The sequence below is a fragment of the Bos taurus genome, chromosome 18, assembly GCF_002263795.3.
Source record: "Bos taurus isolate L1 Dominette 01449 registration number 42190680 breed Hereford chromosome 18, ARS-UCD2.0, whole genome shotgun sequence".
Classification (NCBI taxonomy): Eukaryota; Metazoa; Chordata; class Mammalia; order Artiodactyla; family Bovidae; genus Bos; species Bos taurus.
The window spans coordinates 52393122-52408881 of record NC_037345.1 but is presented as its reverse complement, the minus strand read 5'-3'; the positions used below and the strand labels follow the sequence as shown (position 1 = coordinate 52408881).

Genomic DNA, 15760 nt, shown 5'->3' with positions numbered 1-15760 from the left:
TCTCCTGCTTGGAAGGCGGATTCTTTACCACTGGAGCCCCCTGGGAAGCCCTATCATGGAGATAATTGTTAAACTATCAATTGGTATAACCAATAAATATTTAATGACATAATGTGCTGAGTATTATAAAGCAGAACAGTCCTGTGGGCAAGTTCAATTAGGGGAGTGAATTTATAACAGAGGTGGTCAGGAAATCTCTTTGAGAAAATGTGCACAGTTTATTTTTAGTGAGGGAGGAACATCGTAATGATTCTCAGCTGTTCTACAGCCCTGGCCAGCTGTTCTCTAGCTGGTGGCCGAGTGGCAGCTGCAGTCAACTCTGAGACCCAGGGAACCAGCTGTCTTCACCACTGCCCAGGCAGGAAATGATTTATTTGTCCTTTATAGTAGAGGGATGTGGGAGGGCGGGATGCCTCAGGTAGGAAAGGATCTGGTTCAATATTAAGGGTTTCTGAGCAAATCTGGACCCTTGGATAGATCAGGGCAAGGACCCCAGAACTGCCACAGAGTCAGTAATATACACATATGGCTGCTGGGGGGTTTATTATTATTATTTTCTAACAATTAGGAGTTTGAGTTGCACTGTCCAATGCAAAAGCCATTAGTCACGGATGGATATATAAATTAAAATTAATTAAAAGTCAATTAAAAATTCAGTTCCTCAGTTACATGATGTCCATTTCAAGGGCTCAATAACCACTTGTGTTGCATAATATTGTAGTGGACAGTACAGATATGGACACTTCCTTCACCACAGAGTGTTCTTGGACAGTGCTAGTCTAAGAAACAGGCTTTGGTATTGGGCAGACTTGAGCTGGCATCGCACGTGGCTGCGTGACTTTGGGCAAATCACTTGCCCTCTCTGTACCTTGCTTTTAGCTTATGTACATGAACACAAGGACACCTCCCTGACACAGGAGGGAGTAATGGGAAGGGGGGGTCTGGTTCCAGGGAGGGAGCAACGGGGCGGTGGAATGATTGGAAATAGGGATTTCAGAGCCCAGGAGCCCATTTTCAGCCATGCCGAATGGCACGTGGGCTCTTAATTCCCCGACCGGGGACTGAACCCACGTCCCCTGCGTTGGAAGCACAGGGTCCTAGCCACTGGACCACCAGAGAAGTCCTACTACGTAGTACTTCACTGTGGAACCCGTTGTCTGAAAATACACTGAATTTGATTGGAAAACAGTTATCGATGCTCCCAAACTGTTTTATAAAAACTGTTCGATAAAAGCTGAAGATATACGTATTCTACAACTGTGAAATTCCACTACTAATTATATACTGAACAGAAATGTACACATGTTCCACAAAATGTATATTTTGACGGGATATGGTAAAATAGCTGTTAGTATTTTAATACCACGGGAAAAATCATGATTAAGATCTGCTTGTAATGTCTCCTTTTGTCTAGATTCATTTGTCTGTATTTTTATTTTTATTCAATTTATTTAAACTGAAAAATACCCCAAATGGTTCACCCATCTCTTCACTGTCAGCCAGACCTATAATGGAGAGAGAAATAATAATAATAACAAAAATAGCCATAATAATAATACACATGGCTGACATTTTTTGAAGGCTCACCATGTGCCAGGCACTATTAACAGTGTCTCACTCCCACCATTTTATGTAATCCACACATCTACCCTGTTTTTTAAAAAAATATTTATTTATTTTTATTTTTTGGCCACATGTGGGATCTTAGTTCCCTGACCAGGGATCAAACCCATGCTCCCTGCAGTGGAAGCACAGAGTCTAAACAACTGGATCACCAGGGAAGTCCCGCATCTATCCTTTATTTAAAAAAAATTTTTTTAAATTTAATTTATTTATTTGGCTGTGCCGGGTCTTAGTTGCCCCATGGGGGCATGTGAACTCAACTCTTAAGTTGTGGCATGTGGGATCTTAGTTCCCAGATAAGAGATTGAACCCACGACCCCTGCATTGGGAGCACGGGGTCTTAGCCATTGGGCCACCAGGGAAGTCCCTCACACACCTACTCTTTGAGGCAGATATTATATTACCATTATCCCTGTTTTACAGATGGAGCACAGAGCAGTTAAAGGGATCACCCAGAGTCCCAAAAGCTAGCATATGGCAGAGCTAGGATGAGCTTAAGGCGTCAGGGTCCAAGAACTTAATTGCAAACCTACGGGGAATCTCCCTTGGTCCTTGGTGAGTTTGGCAGGCCTTCTTGGGGTGCTTCTCAGTCCAGACCCTTCTCTTCTGGAGACTGCCTCTTCCCACCGGGAGAGTCAAGAGAGCCATGCTTGTTCTCATGACCTCATCTCCAAGGTCCCAGCTGATTGGACAAGGCTGGTTCCTTCTGGACGACGTCAGCAGTGGTCTGTCATAAATAGGTCTTGGCCAGAATGGCAGGGAGGACAGGAAGTGACCCCTTCTGCTGTTCATGGAGGCAGGGACTCTGAGTAGTCTGAGTGAACATTTTCATACTCCCTGATATCTCATCTTTCCCCTCTAAGAATATGACTTTGGAGTTAGACCTGGGTTTGATTCAGGGTCAACTCTTTGTTAGCAGGATGTCTTTGGGCAGGTTGATGGATTTTTCTGCGATTTAGTTCTACTCATGTGGAAAATGAGGACCATATCCCAGGCCCTGCTTTAAAGTCTTTTTTTTTTTTGCTGTGAGTCTCGTAGGATCTTAGTTCCCCTCCAGGGATCAAACCTGTACCCCCTGCAGTGGAAGCTCAGAGCTCTAATTACAAGACCACCAAGGGAAGCCCCAAAAGGCTTGAGAAATCCAAATGAGAGCCCCATGCGTCAGGTGCTATTAATACCACCCCCATTTTGCAGATGCGCAAACTGAGGCTGCAGGAGTGGTGGCTGCACAACGGCGCAGGAGTGGCCAAGAGGAGCTACCCCACGTCCAAGGTCAGGGGCGGCGGCCGAGAGGAGCTACCCCACGTCCAAGGTCAGGGGCGGTGGCTGAGAGGAGCTATCCCACGTCCAGGGTCGGGGCGGCGGCCAAGAGGAGCTACCCCACGTCCAAGGTAAGGAGCAGTGGCTGCACTTTGCTGGAGCAGCCGTGAAGAGACACCCCATGTCCAAGGTAAGAGAAACCCAAGTAAGACGGTGGGCGCTGAGAGAGGGCATCAGAGGGCAGACAGACTGAAACCACAGTCACAGACAACTAGCCAATCTGATCACACAGACCACAGCTTGTCTAACTCAGTGAAACTAAGCTATGCCATGTGGGGCCACCCAAGATGGGCGGGTCATGATGGAGAGGTCTGACAGAATGTGGTCCACTGGAGAAGGGAAGCAAACCCCTTCAGTATTTTGCCTTGAGAACCCCATGAACAGTATGAAAAGGCAAAAAGATAGGACACTGAAAGAGGAACTCCCCAGGTCGGTAGCTGCCCAATATGCTACTGGAGATCAGTGGAGAAATAACTCCAGAAAGAATGAAGGGATGGAGCCAAAGCAAAAACAACACTCAGTTGTGGATGTGACTGGTGATATAAGCAAGGTCTGATGCTGTAAAGAGCAATATTGCATAGGAACCTGGAATGTCAGGTCCACGAATCAAGGCAAATTGGAAGTGGTCAAACAGGAGATGGCAAGAGTGAATGTTGACATTCTAGGAATCAGCAAACTAAGATGGACTAGAATGGGTGAATTTAAATCAGATGACTATTATATCTACTACTGTGGGCAGGAATCTCTTAGAAGAAACAGAATAGCCATCATGGTCAACAAAAGAGTCCGAAATACAGTACTTGGATGCAATCTCAAAAACGACAGAATGATCTCTGTTCGTTTCCAAGGCAAATCATTCAACATCACGGTAATCCAAGTCTATGCCCCGACCAGTAACGCTGAAGAAGCTGAAGTTGAACGGTTCTATGAAGACCTACAAGACCTTTTAGAACTAACACCCCAAAAAGATGTCCTTTTAATTATAGGGGACTGGAATGCAAAAGTAGGAAGTCAAGAAACACCTGGAGTGACAGGCAAATTTGGCCTTGGAATATGGAATGAAGCAGGGCAAAGGCTAATAGAGTTTTGCCAAGAGAACTCACTGGTCATAGCAAACATCCTCTTCCAACAACACAGGAGAAGACTCTACACATGGACATCACCAGATGGTCAACACCGAAATCAGATTGATTATGTTCTTTGCAGCCAAAGATGGAGAAGCTCTATACAGTCAGCAAAACAAGACCGGGAGCTAACTGTGGCTCAGATCATGAACTCCTTATTGCCAAATTCAGTCTGAAATTGATGAAAGTGGGGAAAACCACTAGACCATCAGGTATGGCCTAAATCAAATCCCTTATGACTATACAGTGGAAGTGAGAAATAGATATAAGGGACTAGATCTGACAGAGTGCCTGATGAACTATGGAATGAGGTTCATGACATTGTACAGGAGACAGGGATCAAGACCATTCCCAAGAAAAAAAATTCAAAAAAGCAAAATGGCTGTCTGAGGAGGCCTTACAAATAGCTGTGAAAAGAAGAGAAGCAAAAAGCAAAGGAGGAAAGGAAAGATATACCCATTTGAATGCAGAGTTCCGAAGAATAGCAAGGAGAGATAAGAAACACTTCCTCAATGATCAATGCAAAGAAATAGAGGAAAACAATAGTTTGGAAAGACTAGAGATCTCTTCAAGAAAATTAGAGATACCAAGGGAATATTTCATGTAAAGATGGGCTCAATAAAGGACAGAAATGGTATGGACCTAACAGAAGCTGAAGATATTAAGAAGAGGTGGCAAGAATACACAGAAGAACTATATGAAAAAAGATCTTTATGACTCAGATAATCACGATGGTGTGATCTCTCACCTAGAGCCAGACATCCTGGAATGTTAAGTCAAGTGGGCCTTAGGAAGTTTCACTACGAACAAAGCTAGTGGAGGTGATGGAATTCCAGTTGAGCTATTTCAAATCCTGAAAGATGATGCTGTGAAAATGCTGCATGCAATATGTCAGCAAATTCAGAAAACTCAGCAGTGGCCACAGGACTGGAAAAGGTCAGTTTTCATTCCAATCCCAAAGAAAGGCAATGCCAAAGAATGCTCAAACTACCGCACAATTGCACTAATTTTACACACTAGTAAAGTAATGCTCAAAATTCTCCAAGCCAGGCTTCAGCAATACGTGAACCGTGAACTTCCTGATGTTCAAGCTGGTTTTAGAAAAGGCAGAGGAACCAGAGATCAAATTACCAACATCTGCTGGATCATGGAAAAAGCAAGAGAGTTCCAGAAAAACATCTATTTCTGCTTTATTGACTATGCCAAAGCCTTTGACTGTGTGGATCACAATAAATTGTGGAAAATTCTGAAAGAGATGGGAATACCAGACATGGAACAACAGACTGGTTCCAAATAGGAAAAGGAGTACATCAAGGCTGTATATTGTCACCCTGCTTATTTAACTTATATGCAGAGTACATCATGAGAAACGCTGGGCTGGAAGAAGCACAAACTGGAATCAAGATTTCTGGGAGAAAGATCAATAACCTCAGATATGCAGATGACACCACCTTTATGGCAGAAAGTGAAGAGGAACTAAAAAGCCTCTTGATAAAAGTGAAAGAGGGGAGTGAAAAAGTTGGCTTAAAGCTCAACATTCAGAAAACTAAGATCATGGCATCCGGTTCCATCATTTCATGGCAATTAGATGGGGAAACAGTGGAAACAGTGGCTGACTTTATTTTTCTGGGCTTCAAAATCACTGCAGATGGTGATTTCAGCCATGAAATTAAAAGACGCTTATTTCTTGGAAGGAAAGTTATGACCAATCTAGACAGCATATTAAAAAGCAGAGACATTACTTTGTCAACAAAGGTCCGTCTAGTCAAGGCTATGGTTTTTCCAGCAGTCATGTATGGATATGAGAGTTGGACTATAAAGAAAACTGAGTGCCGAAGAATTGATGCTTTTGAACTGTGGTGTTGGAGAAGACTCCTGAGAGTCCCTTGGACTGCAAGGAGATCCACCCAGTCCATCCTAAAGGAAATCAATCCTGGGTGTTCATTGGAAGGACTGATGCTAAAGCTGAAACTCCAATATTTTGGCCACCTGATGCAAAGAGCTGACTCATTTGCAAAGACCCTGATGTTGGGAAGGGTTGAGGACAGGAGGAGAAAGGGACGACAGAAGATGAGATGGTTGGATGGCATCACCGACTCGATGGACATGAGTTTGGGTGGACTCCGGGAGTTGGTGATGGACAGGGAGGCCTGGCGTGCTGCGGTTCATAGGGTCACGAAGAGTCGGACACGACTGAGCGACTGAACTGAACTGAACTGAAACTGAGGCCCAGAGCAGGGTGGCGACTTGCCATGGCCTCACTTTGGGTAAGTGACAGAATGGGGATTTGGACGCAGCTCCAGGACCCTCTCCTGTCTCTTTGTTTCCCTGGGGCTACTTTGGAAACTGACTAGTAGGGTGGGGCACATTGGGGGTCTATGTCATCCTCTCTGAATGAATTTTATGCTCCCTGGGATAAGGCTGTTGGCTTGGCTTCAGTCTTGCTGCAGAGAGAGCTCTGTGCCTTGTGGAGGCTGAGTGGATGGGAGGAAGGGAAGGCAGGTACCTTAGCTTCTGGATGAAGGTGAAGAGCATGCTTCCAACCAGTACCAAGCCTGCCACAGATGCGGCCATGATGAGAGCAATGGCAGATCCTCCTGACAGGGATAGCGGGGGCTTCTGAGAGATGGGTGCAGGTTCTGTGGGTTCCACATCAGCTTCTGGGAACCAAGAAGGGGAGAAACTGGAGGAGACACCCTCCCTCCATACCCCCCCCGCCCCCCGCCATTCCACCTCCTTCCCCATCCTCCCCTTCTCCACACCAGCTTCCTCCCTGCTCTCTCGTCTCAGTCTCTCCCCAACCCATCTCATCACCACAAAGAAGCCAGAGGGTTTTTAAATTTTTTTGGCCACATCTTGTTATGTGGGATCGTAGTTCCCTGACCAGGGATTGAACCCATGCCCCCCGCATTGGAAGGACAGAATTGTAACCATTCGACCACCAGGGAAGTCCCCAGAGGGGTCTTTGTAAAGTCCACACTTGACCCTGTTCCTCTCCTGCTAGAACCATCCCGTGGCTTCTTCTTGACCTTCAAGAATCTGCGTCTGGCCAGTCTCATCTCTCTCTACCCTCTACATTTATAACTAAGCCTTGTTGGATTCTATTTAACTTTCTACTTCCCTCTCCTACTTCCAAGCCTTTATCTGTGCCCCTGGAATGCCATTTTCTCCCCCTGGCCTGGACAATTTCTATGTGTCCTAGTACCAACTCAGATGTCCCCTCTTCCAGGAAGCCCTCCCTGATTCCCTTGCTGGGTCAGGTGCCCCCTTGGGTCTCACAGCTTGAGTTCCCCCACCCCAGCCCTGCCCACTCTGGTCATTACTGTTTGTGGACAGGCCTTTCCCCTACTGCACTGGAAGTCCTGTGATGGCAGGACCAGGACTGTCTCTGTTACCAGTTGTCCTCAGCACTGCCCAGCATAGGCCAGTCACATAATAGGTACTCAAAAAACATTTCCTAAACAGTTGATGAACAAGGGAAGGGGGTCTTAGAAGTACTGTCATTCTCAGTGAATGTATCAGGGTCACCAGGTGCTCCAAGATTTATATTTTTTCTCGCAATAAATTACCTAAAATCAAATCCTGAAATCTCCCACTGAACCATGGCTGGGGAGAGGAAGCAAGGTCTAGGAATGTAGCCAAGCCAGGCTCTCCACCCTCTCCATCTTTCCCGTGCTCTGGACCTTGCCTCAAGTGATTCCTGCTGCCTACATGCCTCCCCTTCTTCTCTAGGCAGCTCCTCCCACCACTCTATGAATAGAAATACTAAAAATAACATGTATGGCAACTGCTGCTATTTAAAGCACCAGCTAACTAGCTTCCAGAGTTTACCATTTCAGTTCCTTAACAGCAATTTTGTAGAGGTGTACACGATCACTTTGGTTATATACACAGGAGGAAACTGAAGCTCCAGAGAAGGGACACCACTTGTCCTAAGTCACCCAGCCAAGAAGGCACAGGGGCAGGAACTGAACTCCACTTTGACTGGCTCCCAAACCACTTTTTTTAATCCCAATAACTGGCTTGTCTTGTGATTGCCGTCTGAGCCTCTGTACACACTCTTGTCTCTGGTAACAGGCACAAAATTAATAACAATAGGGATAATACTAATCATAGCAATGATACTAGTTCATGTTTATTGAGCACTCACTAGCGTTCCATCGGAGAAGGCAATGGCCCCCCACTCCAGCACTCTTGCCTGGAAAATCCCATGGATGGAGGAGCCTGGTAGGCTGCAGTCCATGGGGTCGCTAAGAGTCGGACACGACTGAGCGACTTCACTTTCAATTTTCACTTTCATGCATTGGAGCAGGAAATGGCAACCCACTCCAGCATTCGTGCCTGGAGAATCCCAGGGACAGGGGAACCTGTTGGGCTGCCGTCTATGGGGTCTCACAGAGTCGGACACAACTGATGCGACTTAGCAGCAGCAGTGTTCCATAGTGCTACGCCCTCTTACTTTAAGCTGTTCACCTGCTTATCTCACTGAATGCTCACAGCTGTATTTTCGGGGTGGGCACTATTATTTTCCCAGTTTATATTCCTCAGAATACTGAGGAAACTGAAGCACAGAGAAGTCAAGGCACTGGCCCAGAGTCACACAGCCAGCAAGCAGTGGAGCCAGAATTCAAATTCCAAAGCCCGTGCTTGGAACCACTCGCTATATTACCACCTTCATTTTTCCTGTGGCATGTGCTGAGATTCAGAGCGGCAAAGAGAATTCTCAAACACACACAGTAGAAAGTGATTGGAGCCAGGAGGACCCAGACAGCCGGCTCCAGGTCCTGCCCTGAACTTTCATTAGCATTCATGTCTTTGGGCCACAGCTTCTTATCTGTAAAATGGGCTAATAATCCCCACTCTGCCAGGAGGATGAAAGAATGGGATGTCATCTTGACTATAAAGGGTCTCAGAGGGAACTGCTCACAGAAGGTGGCTCAGTGGAATCAGGAAAGCTGGCCACTGACCAGGGGTCTGGGGTCAGGGTGGGAGACTCACGTGGCAGCATAATAGTCACAGGATGGGAGAGGTACACCCTCTCACTATTCTCGGCCAAGCATAAGTAGGTGCCCAGATCCTGCATGGACAACCTGTGGATAATCAGCCTTTCCCCAGTTCCACGAGGTCTCCCATTGAAGGTCCACCGTAGCACAGGTTCAGGTGTGATTAAAGCCGCCCACTGCAGGATCACAGAGTAGTTGAGTTCACTCCGGAGGATACCTTGTCTATTTCCCGGGAATGTCACCAGCTGCACCCCATCATAGGTGGCTGTGCAAACAAGGGGGCAAGGTCACATGGGTGGAGACCACTCAGAGAGGCCGAGCACTTCCTCTGTTCACCACAGAGGCATTCGTTCATTCACTCACTCATTCATTCATTCATTCCTCAACGTGTTTGGAGGGCCTGGTCTGTGCCCCCTGTTGATCCAGACACTGGATGGAGCTGAGCTGTCCTCAGCACATATGACTGCCAACACTGCATCTGTGGCTTCAGGGCATTCACTGGCTGCCAGAGCCTGCTCTGCTCATGGAAGCAGCAGCCAAAGCACTGGAGAGTGGGCACACAGCCTTCCACAGTGACCAGTGTGGACTGGTACATAAATACCCCAGGTCCCCTGCCCTCAGCTGGACCAGGGTAAAGGCCAAGGAGCTCCTGGAGGAGTGGCTGGATCCTGGATTATTTTGCAGGTAGAGTCCACAGGATTTGCTGATAGATTGGGTGTAGGTGAGGGTGGTGGTGGTCAAGGGGTCCTCCAAGGCTTGGGGCCTGGCCGCTGGCTACTGGGAGGGCTCCTTACAGACAGCATACATCATCCTCACCATTTGTTGTTATTATTGAGTCACTAAGTCGTGTCCGACTCTTTGTGACCCTATGGACTGTAGCTCACCAGGCTCCTCTGTCCAGGGGATTTCCTAGGCAAGAATATTGGAGTCGGTTGCCATTTCCTTCTCCAGGGGATCTTCCTGACCCAGGGATGGAACCCACATTTCCTGCATTGGCAAGCAGATTCTTTACTGCTGAGCCACCAGGGAAGCTCCCCTCACCACTTCCTCACCATAGTTCTTTATTTTTTTTTTCAGCTGAAAGACTCTGAGGTCTGGGGGTCTTAGGGCCAGGGCTCATGGTCAGAGAGAGAGACACACAGCTGGGATTTGGATCTGATGTCATGGTGAGTGCTGGGGACCTCCATATGGAGCTGATTACCATTCAATGCAATATGAAAAGTGAAAAAAACTTCAATCCAGCCAAAGAGCTCAGAGAAGTCTTCCTGGAGGAGGTGGTGCATGAGCTAAGCCTTGCAGGAGGAGAAAGAACCCACGGGTGTGGAAATGAGAATCAATGTAGGGGCTCAGTGGTAAAGAATCTGCCTGCCAACACAGAAGACACAGGTTCGATCCTTAGTCTGGCAAGATTCCACATGCCACAGAACAACTAAGCCCCTGTGCTACAACTACTGAGCCTGTGCTCTGGAGCCCATGAGCCACAACTACTGAAGCCCATGCACCTAGAGCCTGTGCTTGGCAAGAACAGACGCCACCGCAGGAGAAGCCTGCACACCACAACCAGAGTGGCCCCCACTCAATGCAACTAGAGAAAAACCCACAAAGCAATGAAGACACAGCGCAGCCAAAAAGAAATAAAATTATCTTTTTAAAAAAGAATTGATTTAATAGCCATCTAGTTTGGACTCTTACTGTGAGCCAAGCACCATTCTAAACACACGTTAACTACAGCTCGTTATATTACTTGGCTTGTTATGTTACGAGTAAGACCCATGCTTGGGTGAAGTCATTTAGTAGGTTGTTTTAGTAGGTTGTAATCTGTGGGGTTGCACAGAGTCGGACACGACTGAAGTGACTTAGCAGCAGCAGCAATCAGCATTTAGGGCTGCAGTCCATGGGGTCCCAAGGAGTCAGACATGACTGAGCACACTGAGTGAATAATCAGCATTTAAAATGTGAAATGAGCTGTAAAAGAAAGTATCAGAATGCATTGCACTTAGCAATAATTGTTATTTTATGACACTTATAAAGACAAGTAACTTGTGATGTGTAGATATATGAACATACAGGGTCATGATTTAAAAAACTTGAAAGCCACTGGATTTACTCGTTTAATCCTCACAACAACCCTACAAGGTAGATTTCATTGTTATCATCCTTTTAATGGGAAAACAAGGGCTCAAAGAGGTCAAGTCCCCTGAAATACTCATGGCGAACATTTGCTTACTCTGTGTGTTGCAGCAAAGATAGAAATGAGACTTTTCTGATAAAGAAGGAAAATAAGGACCCAATGAACAGCCTGGGGAAATAGTATAAACTGGCCTGAAAGAGTTAAGCAATCCTAGTTTTACTTTAACTGCCACTGATTCACTGTGCACGCCTGCCTTTCACAAAGCTAATTCCTTAACCACTCTCAGACTCTATGTGAGTTACACCCTGCACTTGGGGTTCACCTTCCCCCACACTTCTTGTAACAATCCCCTATAGCATTCTTCCTTTCAGAAAGAAGATAATGGGCCAATAACCCTCGGAGACAGCCAGCCAGAGTCACAGAGTCGCCTGATGTCAACTAGGGCTGTTTTGAAACTCAGCAAACGGAAGAAGAACACAAGACCTTTCTTACTTTGATCCTTATCACGTATCCCAGACCATGAGCCCCATTATAACGATTATAAAACTCCTCACTAGCCCCTCCAGCAGGGACACAGTTCTTATAATAGAGTAAAAGTAAAAAAGTGTGTCCCCACTTTGCCTGGTAAAGAAATAAAGTGACTCTTTCTCTTTCCTCCAAAACCCTGTCTCTGTATCTTTACCCGGCATCTCCCACAGAGAACCAAGATTTTGGCAACAGGTGCCAGGCACTGTTCTAGGTATTTGGTGTGGATTAATTTGTTTGTTCCTCATAGCACTCCTACAAGGGTGGGTCTACCATGATTCTATTTTACAGAGGAGGATGCTGAAGCACACAGAGGGCAAGTCACTTTGCAAAGAGACGTGGCTAGGAAGTGAAGGAGCAAGGACTCGGCACAGGTGGTTTGGGTTTCAGAATCTGCACACGCTCTAGGCAGTTCTAGAAGAACTGGCCTTCAAATCACAGATATGTAGACCGATGGTGGTGGTTTAGTTGCAAAATCAAGTCCGACTGTTGTGACCCCGTGGACTGCAGCCTGCCAGGCTCCTCTGTTCATGGGATTTCCCAGGCACGAATACTGGAGTGGGTTGCCATTTCCTCCTTCAGTGGAGCTTCCCGACCGAGGGATCAAACCCGGTCTCTTCTGCCTCCTGCATTGGCAAGCGGGTTCTTTACCACTGAGCCCCCTGAGAAGCCCAGACTGATGGACCTCAGACTATTTCCCTCCCATTGGAGCAAAACCGGTCATGTGACTCACTTTGGCCAATAAAACATGGCGGAAGTACTGGCAGGCCGGTTCTGAGCCTGGGCCTCCAGAGCCTTGCAGCTTCTGCTCCTTTGATAACCGAATGAGCTCAGGCTACCTGGCTGGAGGATGGGAAGGCTCGTGGCCTAATTCCTCCCATCGCCCCAACTGCCAGCCAGGCCACTGCCAGACAGGGAGGAGGCCATTCTGCACCAGTGCCTAGGCAATCCTTCCAAACCTGCTGACTGCAGACACCAGAGTGAGCCTGGCTAAAATTAGCTGAGACCAGAGCTGTTGACAAGAATCAAGAGCTAAAAAAAAACTGGTTGCCCTTCTAAGTTCTGGGATGTTTGGAACGGATGATGGGTTCAGAATGGGTCCCCTGGGGCCCTGCGGACTGAGAACTCTGTCCCTCCCGCCCTGCCATGGAGGGAGGGGTGGGGGCGTGAAATTACCCTTGATCGGTATCTGCTCCGTCCCACTCCTGCGTCCCCTGCTGGTTTCCAGTACCACCATGTAGCTGCCCGCATCTAGAGTCGTCACGTTTCTGATGATCAGGCTGCCCTGGGTGTCCAGCGTCTCCCGGCCAGTGTGGCCAGGCCCTGGGAGGCCCTCGGGAGAGAAGATCATGGCTTCTGGCCGGACTTCATGCCCTCGGAACCAAGAGGTGGCGAGAACCCTATCCAGGCTTCTAGGGACTGGCAGGTGGGCACTGGCTCCTTCAGTCAAGGGGTCCAGAGACACAGAGGAGAGCAGTTCCAAGGAGGCAGAGCAGGTACTGAATGCGAGCAGGGTGCCTTGTAGGAGGGTGGGAGGGAGAAGAGAGAGCGAGGGAGCAATGGGACCAAAGGCAAGATGCTGCCCCAGCCGCTAACCCCGTGCTGGTGAGAATGTGTGCCATGGAGAGCTGATGTGACAACGGTGATAATAATAAATAAAAAGGGGCTTCCTAGGTGGCACAGTGGTAAAGAATCTGCCTGCCAATGCAGGACACAAGGGTTCGATCACTGGGTGGGGAAGATCCCTTGGAGGAGGGTATGGCACCCCACTCCAGTATTCTTGCCTGGAAAATCCCACGGACAGAGGAGCCTGGTGGCCTACAGTCCATGGGGTCGCAGACAGCTGGACACAGCTGAAGCAACTTAGCATGTACACTCAATTTATATATATATACACACACAATACATATAAAACCTATATATATATAATATATATATAATTCCATATGTGTATACATATGGAATTTCAGAGCTAGAACCATAGAGATAATTCCAGAAGTCCTACTTGACCGGAGCATGGCTATTTTATTTCATTTCTAACCTTCAATCAAATGTGAAAAAGTCACTATTCAATTTTTTCCTGTTTGATCCCAGAACAGGTCCCTGAATCACTATATATAAATATAAATACACCAGAATGTTAAACTTGACTTCCATTGTCACAGAATCTCCCCAAAGTTTCCAGAGGCTGAGAACAAAAGAACAGACACCAAGAACTCCCCATTCCCAGCTGAGGTCTAGCTAACAGGGGTTGTTGTTGAATTAGTCACTCAGTCCTATCTGACTCTTTGCGACCCCAAGGACTGTAGCTCGCCAGACTCCCCTGTCCATGGAATTCTCCAAGCAAGAATACTAGAGTGGGTTGCCATTCCCTTCTCCAGGGGATCTTCCCAACCCAGGGACTGAACCTGGGTTCACCTGCATTGCAGGCAGATTCTTTAGCATCTGAGCCATCAGGGAAGCCCAGCTAACAGGGGTTACCCATCACCAGTTCTGCCAGCACCAGCCACTTTACCCCTGCCAAGAGAGAAGGCTGAGAGCTCACAGAGAAGAGGAGATGGCTCAGAGTGAGGTTTTTTGGGGGACTGGAGGTCCCCGCTGGGACTGGGAGTTTCCTCCACCTCCTGCTAAGTGAGGGGGGCTCCAAGGGAACCTCTTGGAGTGCTGGAGATGTGTGCTGTGGAGTTTGTGGGAACTTAGACCTGTAAGTCTTCAGGTGACAGATGGAGGCGGAGTGGGCAGGATGGATGTGGTCCATACCTCCTGCATTTGGTGGGACAACAGAGATGTCCACGAGTTTCCCATGAGCCAGTGTGAATGCGCTGAAGGAGCCAGTCAAAGCTCTGAATGGGGGCATCTCTGGAGCCTGTCCTGGCAAAAAGCCCCATAGGAGATGACTTGCTGGGTAGATTCCCCACCCAGGAAGATCTCTCCAACATGCCTCAGCCACACAGAAGGCCATGTCCCCACCTTACCACTACAGCAGTCAAGCTGAAACCTTCCTGCACCCTCCTTGCCTTCCTCTCCTCTACCCTTGGCCTGGTGGGGTGGAGGGGGTGGGCACAGACCTCACCTCTGGGTGGGGAGAAAGGACACAGAGAGACATAGGAACAAGGCCCACCACATCCCCCTACATCCTCACTGCAGCCTGACTCAGGTCCGAGCTGGGGCAGGAGTGAAGTTCTCAACTGTGGCTGAAGTTTTGAAATTACACAGAACTGAACTTTTTAAGGACTGGACAAAGAAGCAATTCATTTACTCTCCAAGAGGTAAATGTGGGTGGTTTCTGGAAAGTGTGTTCTTGGTGGCCAGATCATAAGGGGCCAAGTCCTCCTTCTGTTACTTTCAAGCTGTGTGGCCTGGGGAGGACCCATAACCTCTCTGTGTGTCAGTTTCCCGCTCTATGAAATGGGGCTCCTGTGGCTCTAGCCTCCTGGGGTTAAGAATTAACTGTTACTACATGAAAGCACTTAGAAGAGGCTGACATGGAGAAGTACTCAGTCACAATGGCCTCTTTTTATTATGATTGTTATACTATTTTCATTGTTATGGTTGTTATTGAAAAATTATTATTAGATATGGATAGCTAGAGTCAGACAGGGTGCTCTGGTGGAAAAGGGCTGGCTTGTGGGTACTGAATTCTTATTTTGCCTTTGCCAGCCGCCTGCTCTTGAGCAAGTGACCCCACCCTTATCTGAGCCTCACTTTACTCCTTTGTAAAAGGGGTCAATCACAGAGGCCTCTTGGGGATTTCAAGAGCTCTTGTGCGTCGGTTGCCCATGCTGCGTGGGCTGTAACATGACCAGAGTCAGAACTCAGAGTAGGGGCGTCTCTGATTTGGATAAAGACTCTCTTCCTCTGCAAGGATGTCTCCTCTTTGTCCCCAACCCGTGAGTGCAGCCCTTGTCTCTAACGCACCTGTTAGAAGCAGCCTTGTCCAGGCGGGGCTGTGGCTAGAGCTGGTGCCCAGAGGCCACATCATGCCGCGTTCTGTCCTGCACGGGAGGCAGCTGCGCAGGAGAGGCCGCCCTTCT

At 47.8% G+C, this 15760-nt stretch overlaps 1 protein-coding gene and 1 long non-coding RNA gene across 3 annotated transcripts in view; one reads left to right on the top strand and one right to left on the bottom strand.

The window, feature by feature from the left end:
* The window catches only part of LOC132342864 (uncharacterized), a 24519-nt gene extending 12181 nt beyond the window's left edge, over nt 1-12338 (top strand). The window contains exons 2-3 of the long non-coding RNA XR_009491435.1: nt 2818-9754; nt 10148-12338. This is a non-coding gene — a long non-coding RNA (uncharacterized lncRNA). The remainder of the gene's footprint in view (nt 1-2817; nt 9755-10147) is intronic.
* On the bottom strand, nt 1302-15760 carry IGSF23 (immunoglobulin superfamily member 23). 2 transcript variants are annotated; one of them, NM_001193648.1, is given in 5 exon segments: nt 1302-1505; nt 6574-6727; nt 9066-9335; nt 12903-13244; nt 15645-15751. In NM_001193648.1, coding segments are annotated over 5 exon segments (840 nt in total). In that variant the 5' UTR covers nt 15709-15751; the 3' UTR covers nt 1302-1495.

Bases quoted from the DNA above. Each gene is read 5' to 3' on its own strand.
- IGSF23 (XM_005219387.5), bottom strand. From the start codon at position 15,708: ATGATGTGGCCTCTGGGCACCAGCTCTAGCCACAGCCCCGCCTGGACA. The intron at 9,336-12,902 runs GTAATTTCACGC...TTGTTTGCACAG, and splicing joins GGAGCAGATACCGATCAAGG to CCACCTATGATGGGGTGCAG. The intron at 6,728-9,065 runs GTGAGTCTCCCA...CTTGGTTCCCAG, and splicing joins TGTGACTATTATGCTGCCAC to AAGCTGATGTGGAACCCACA.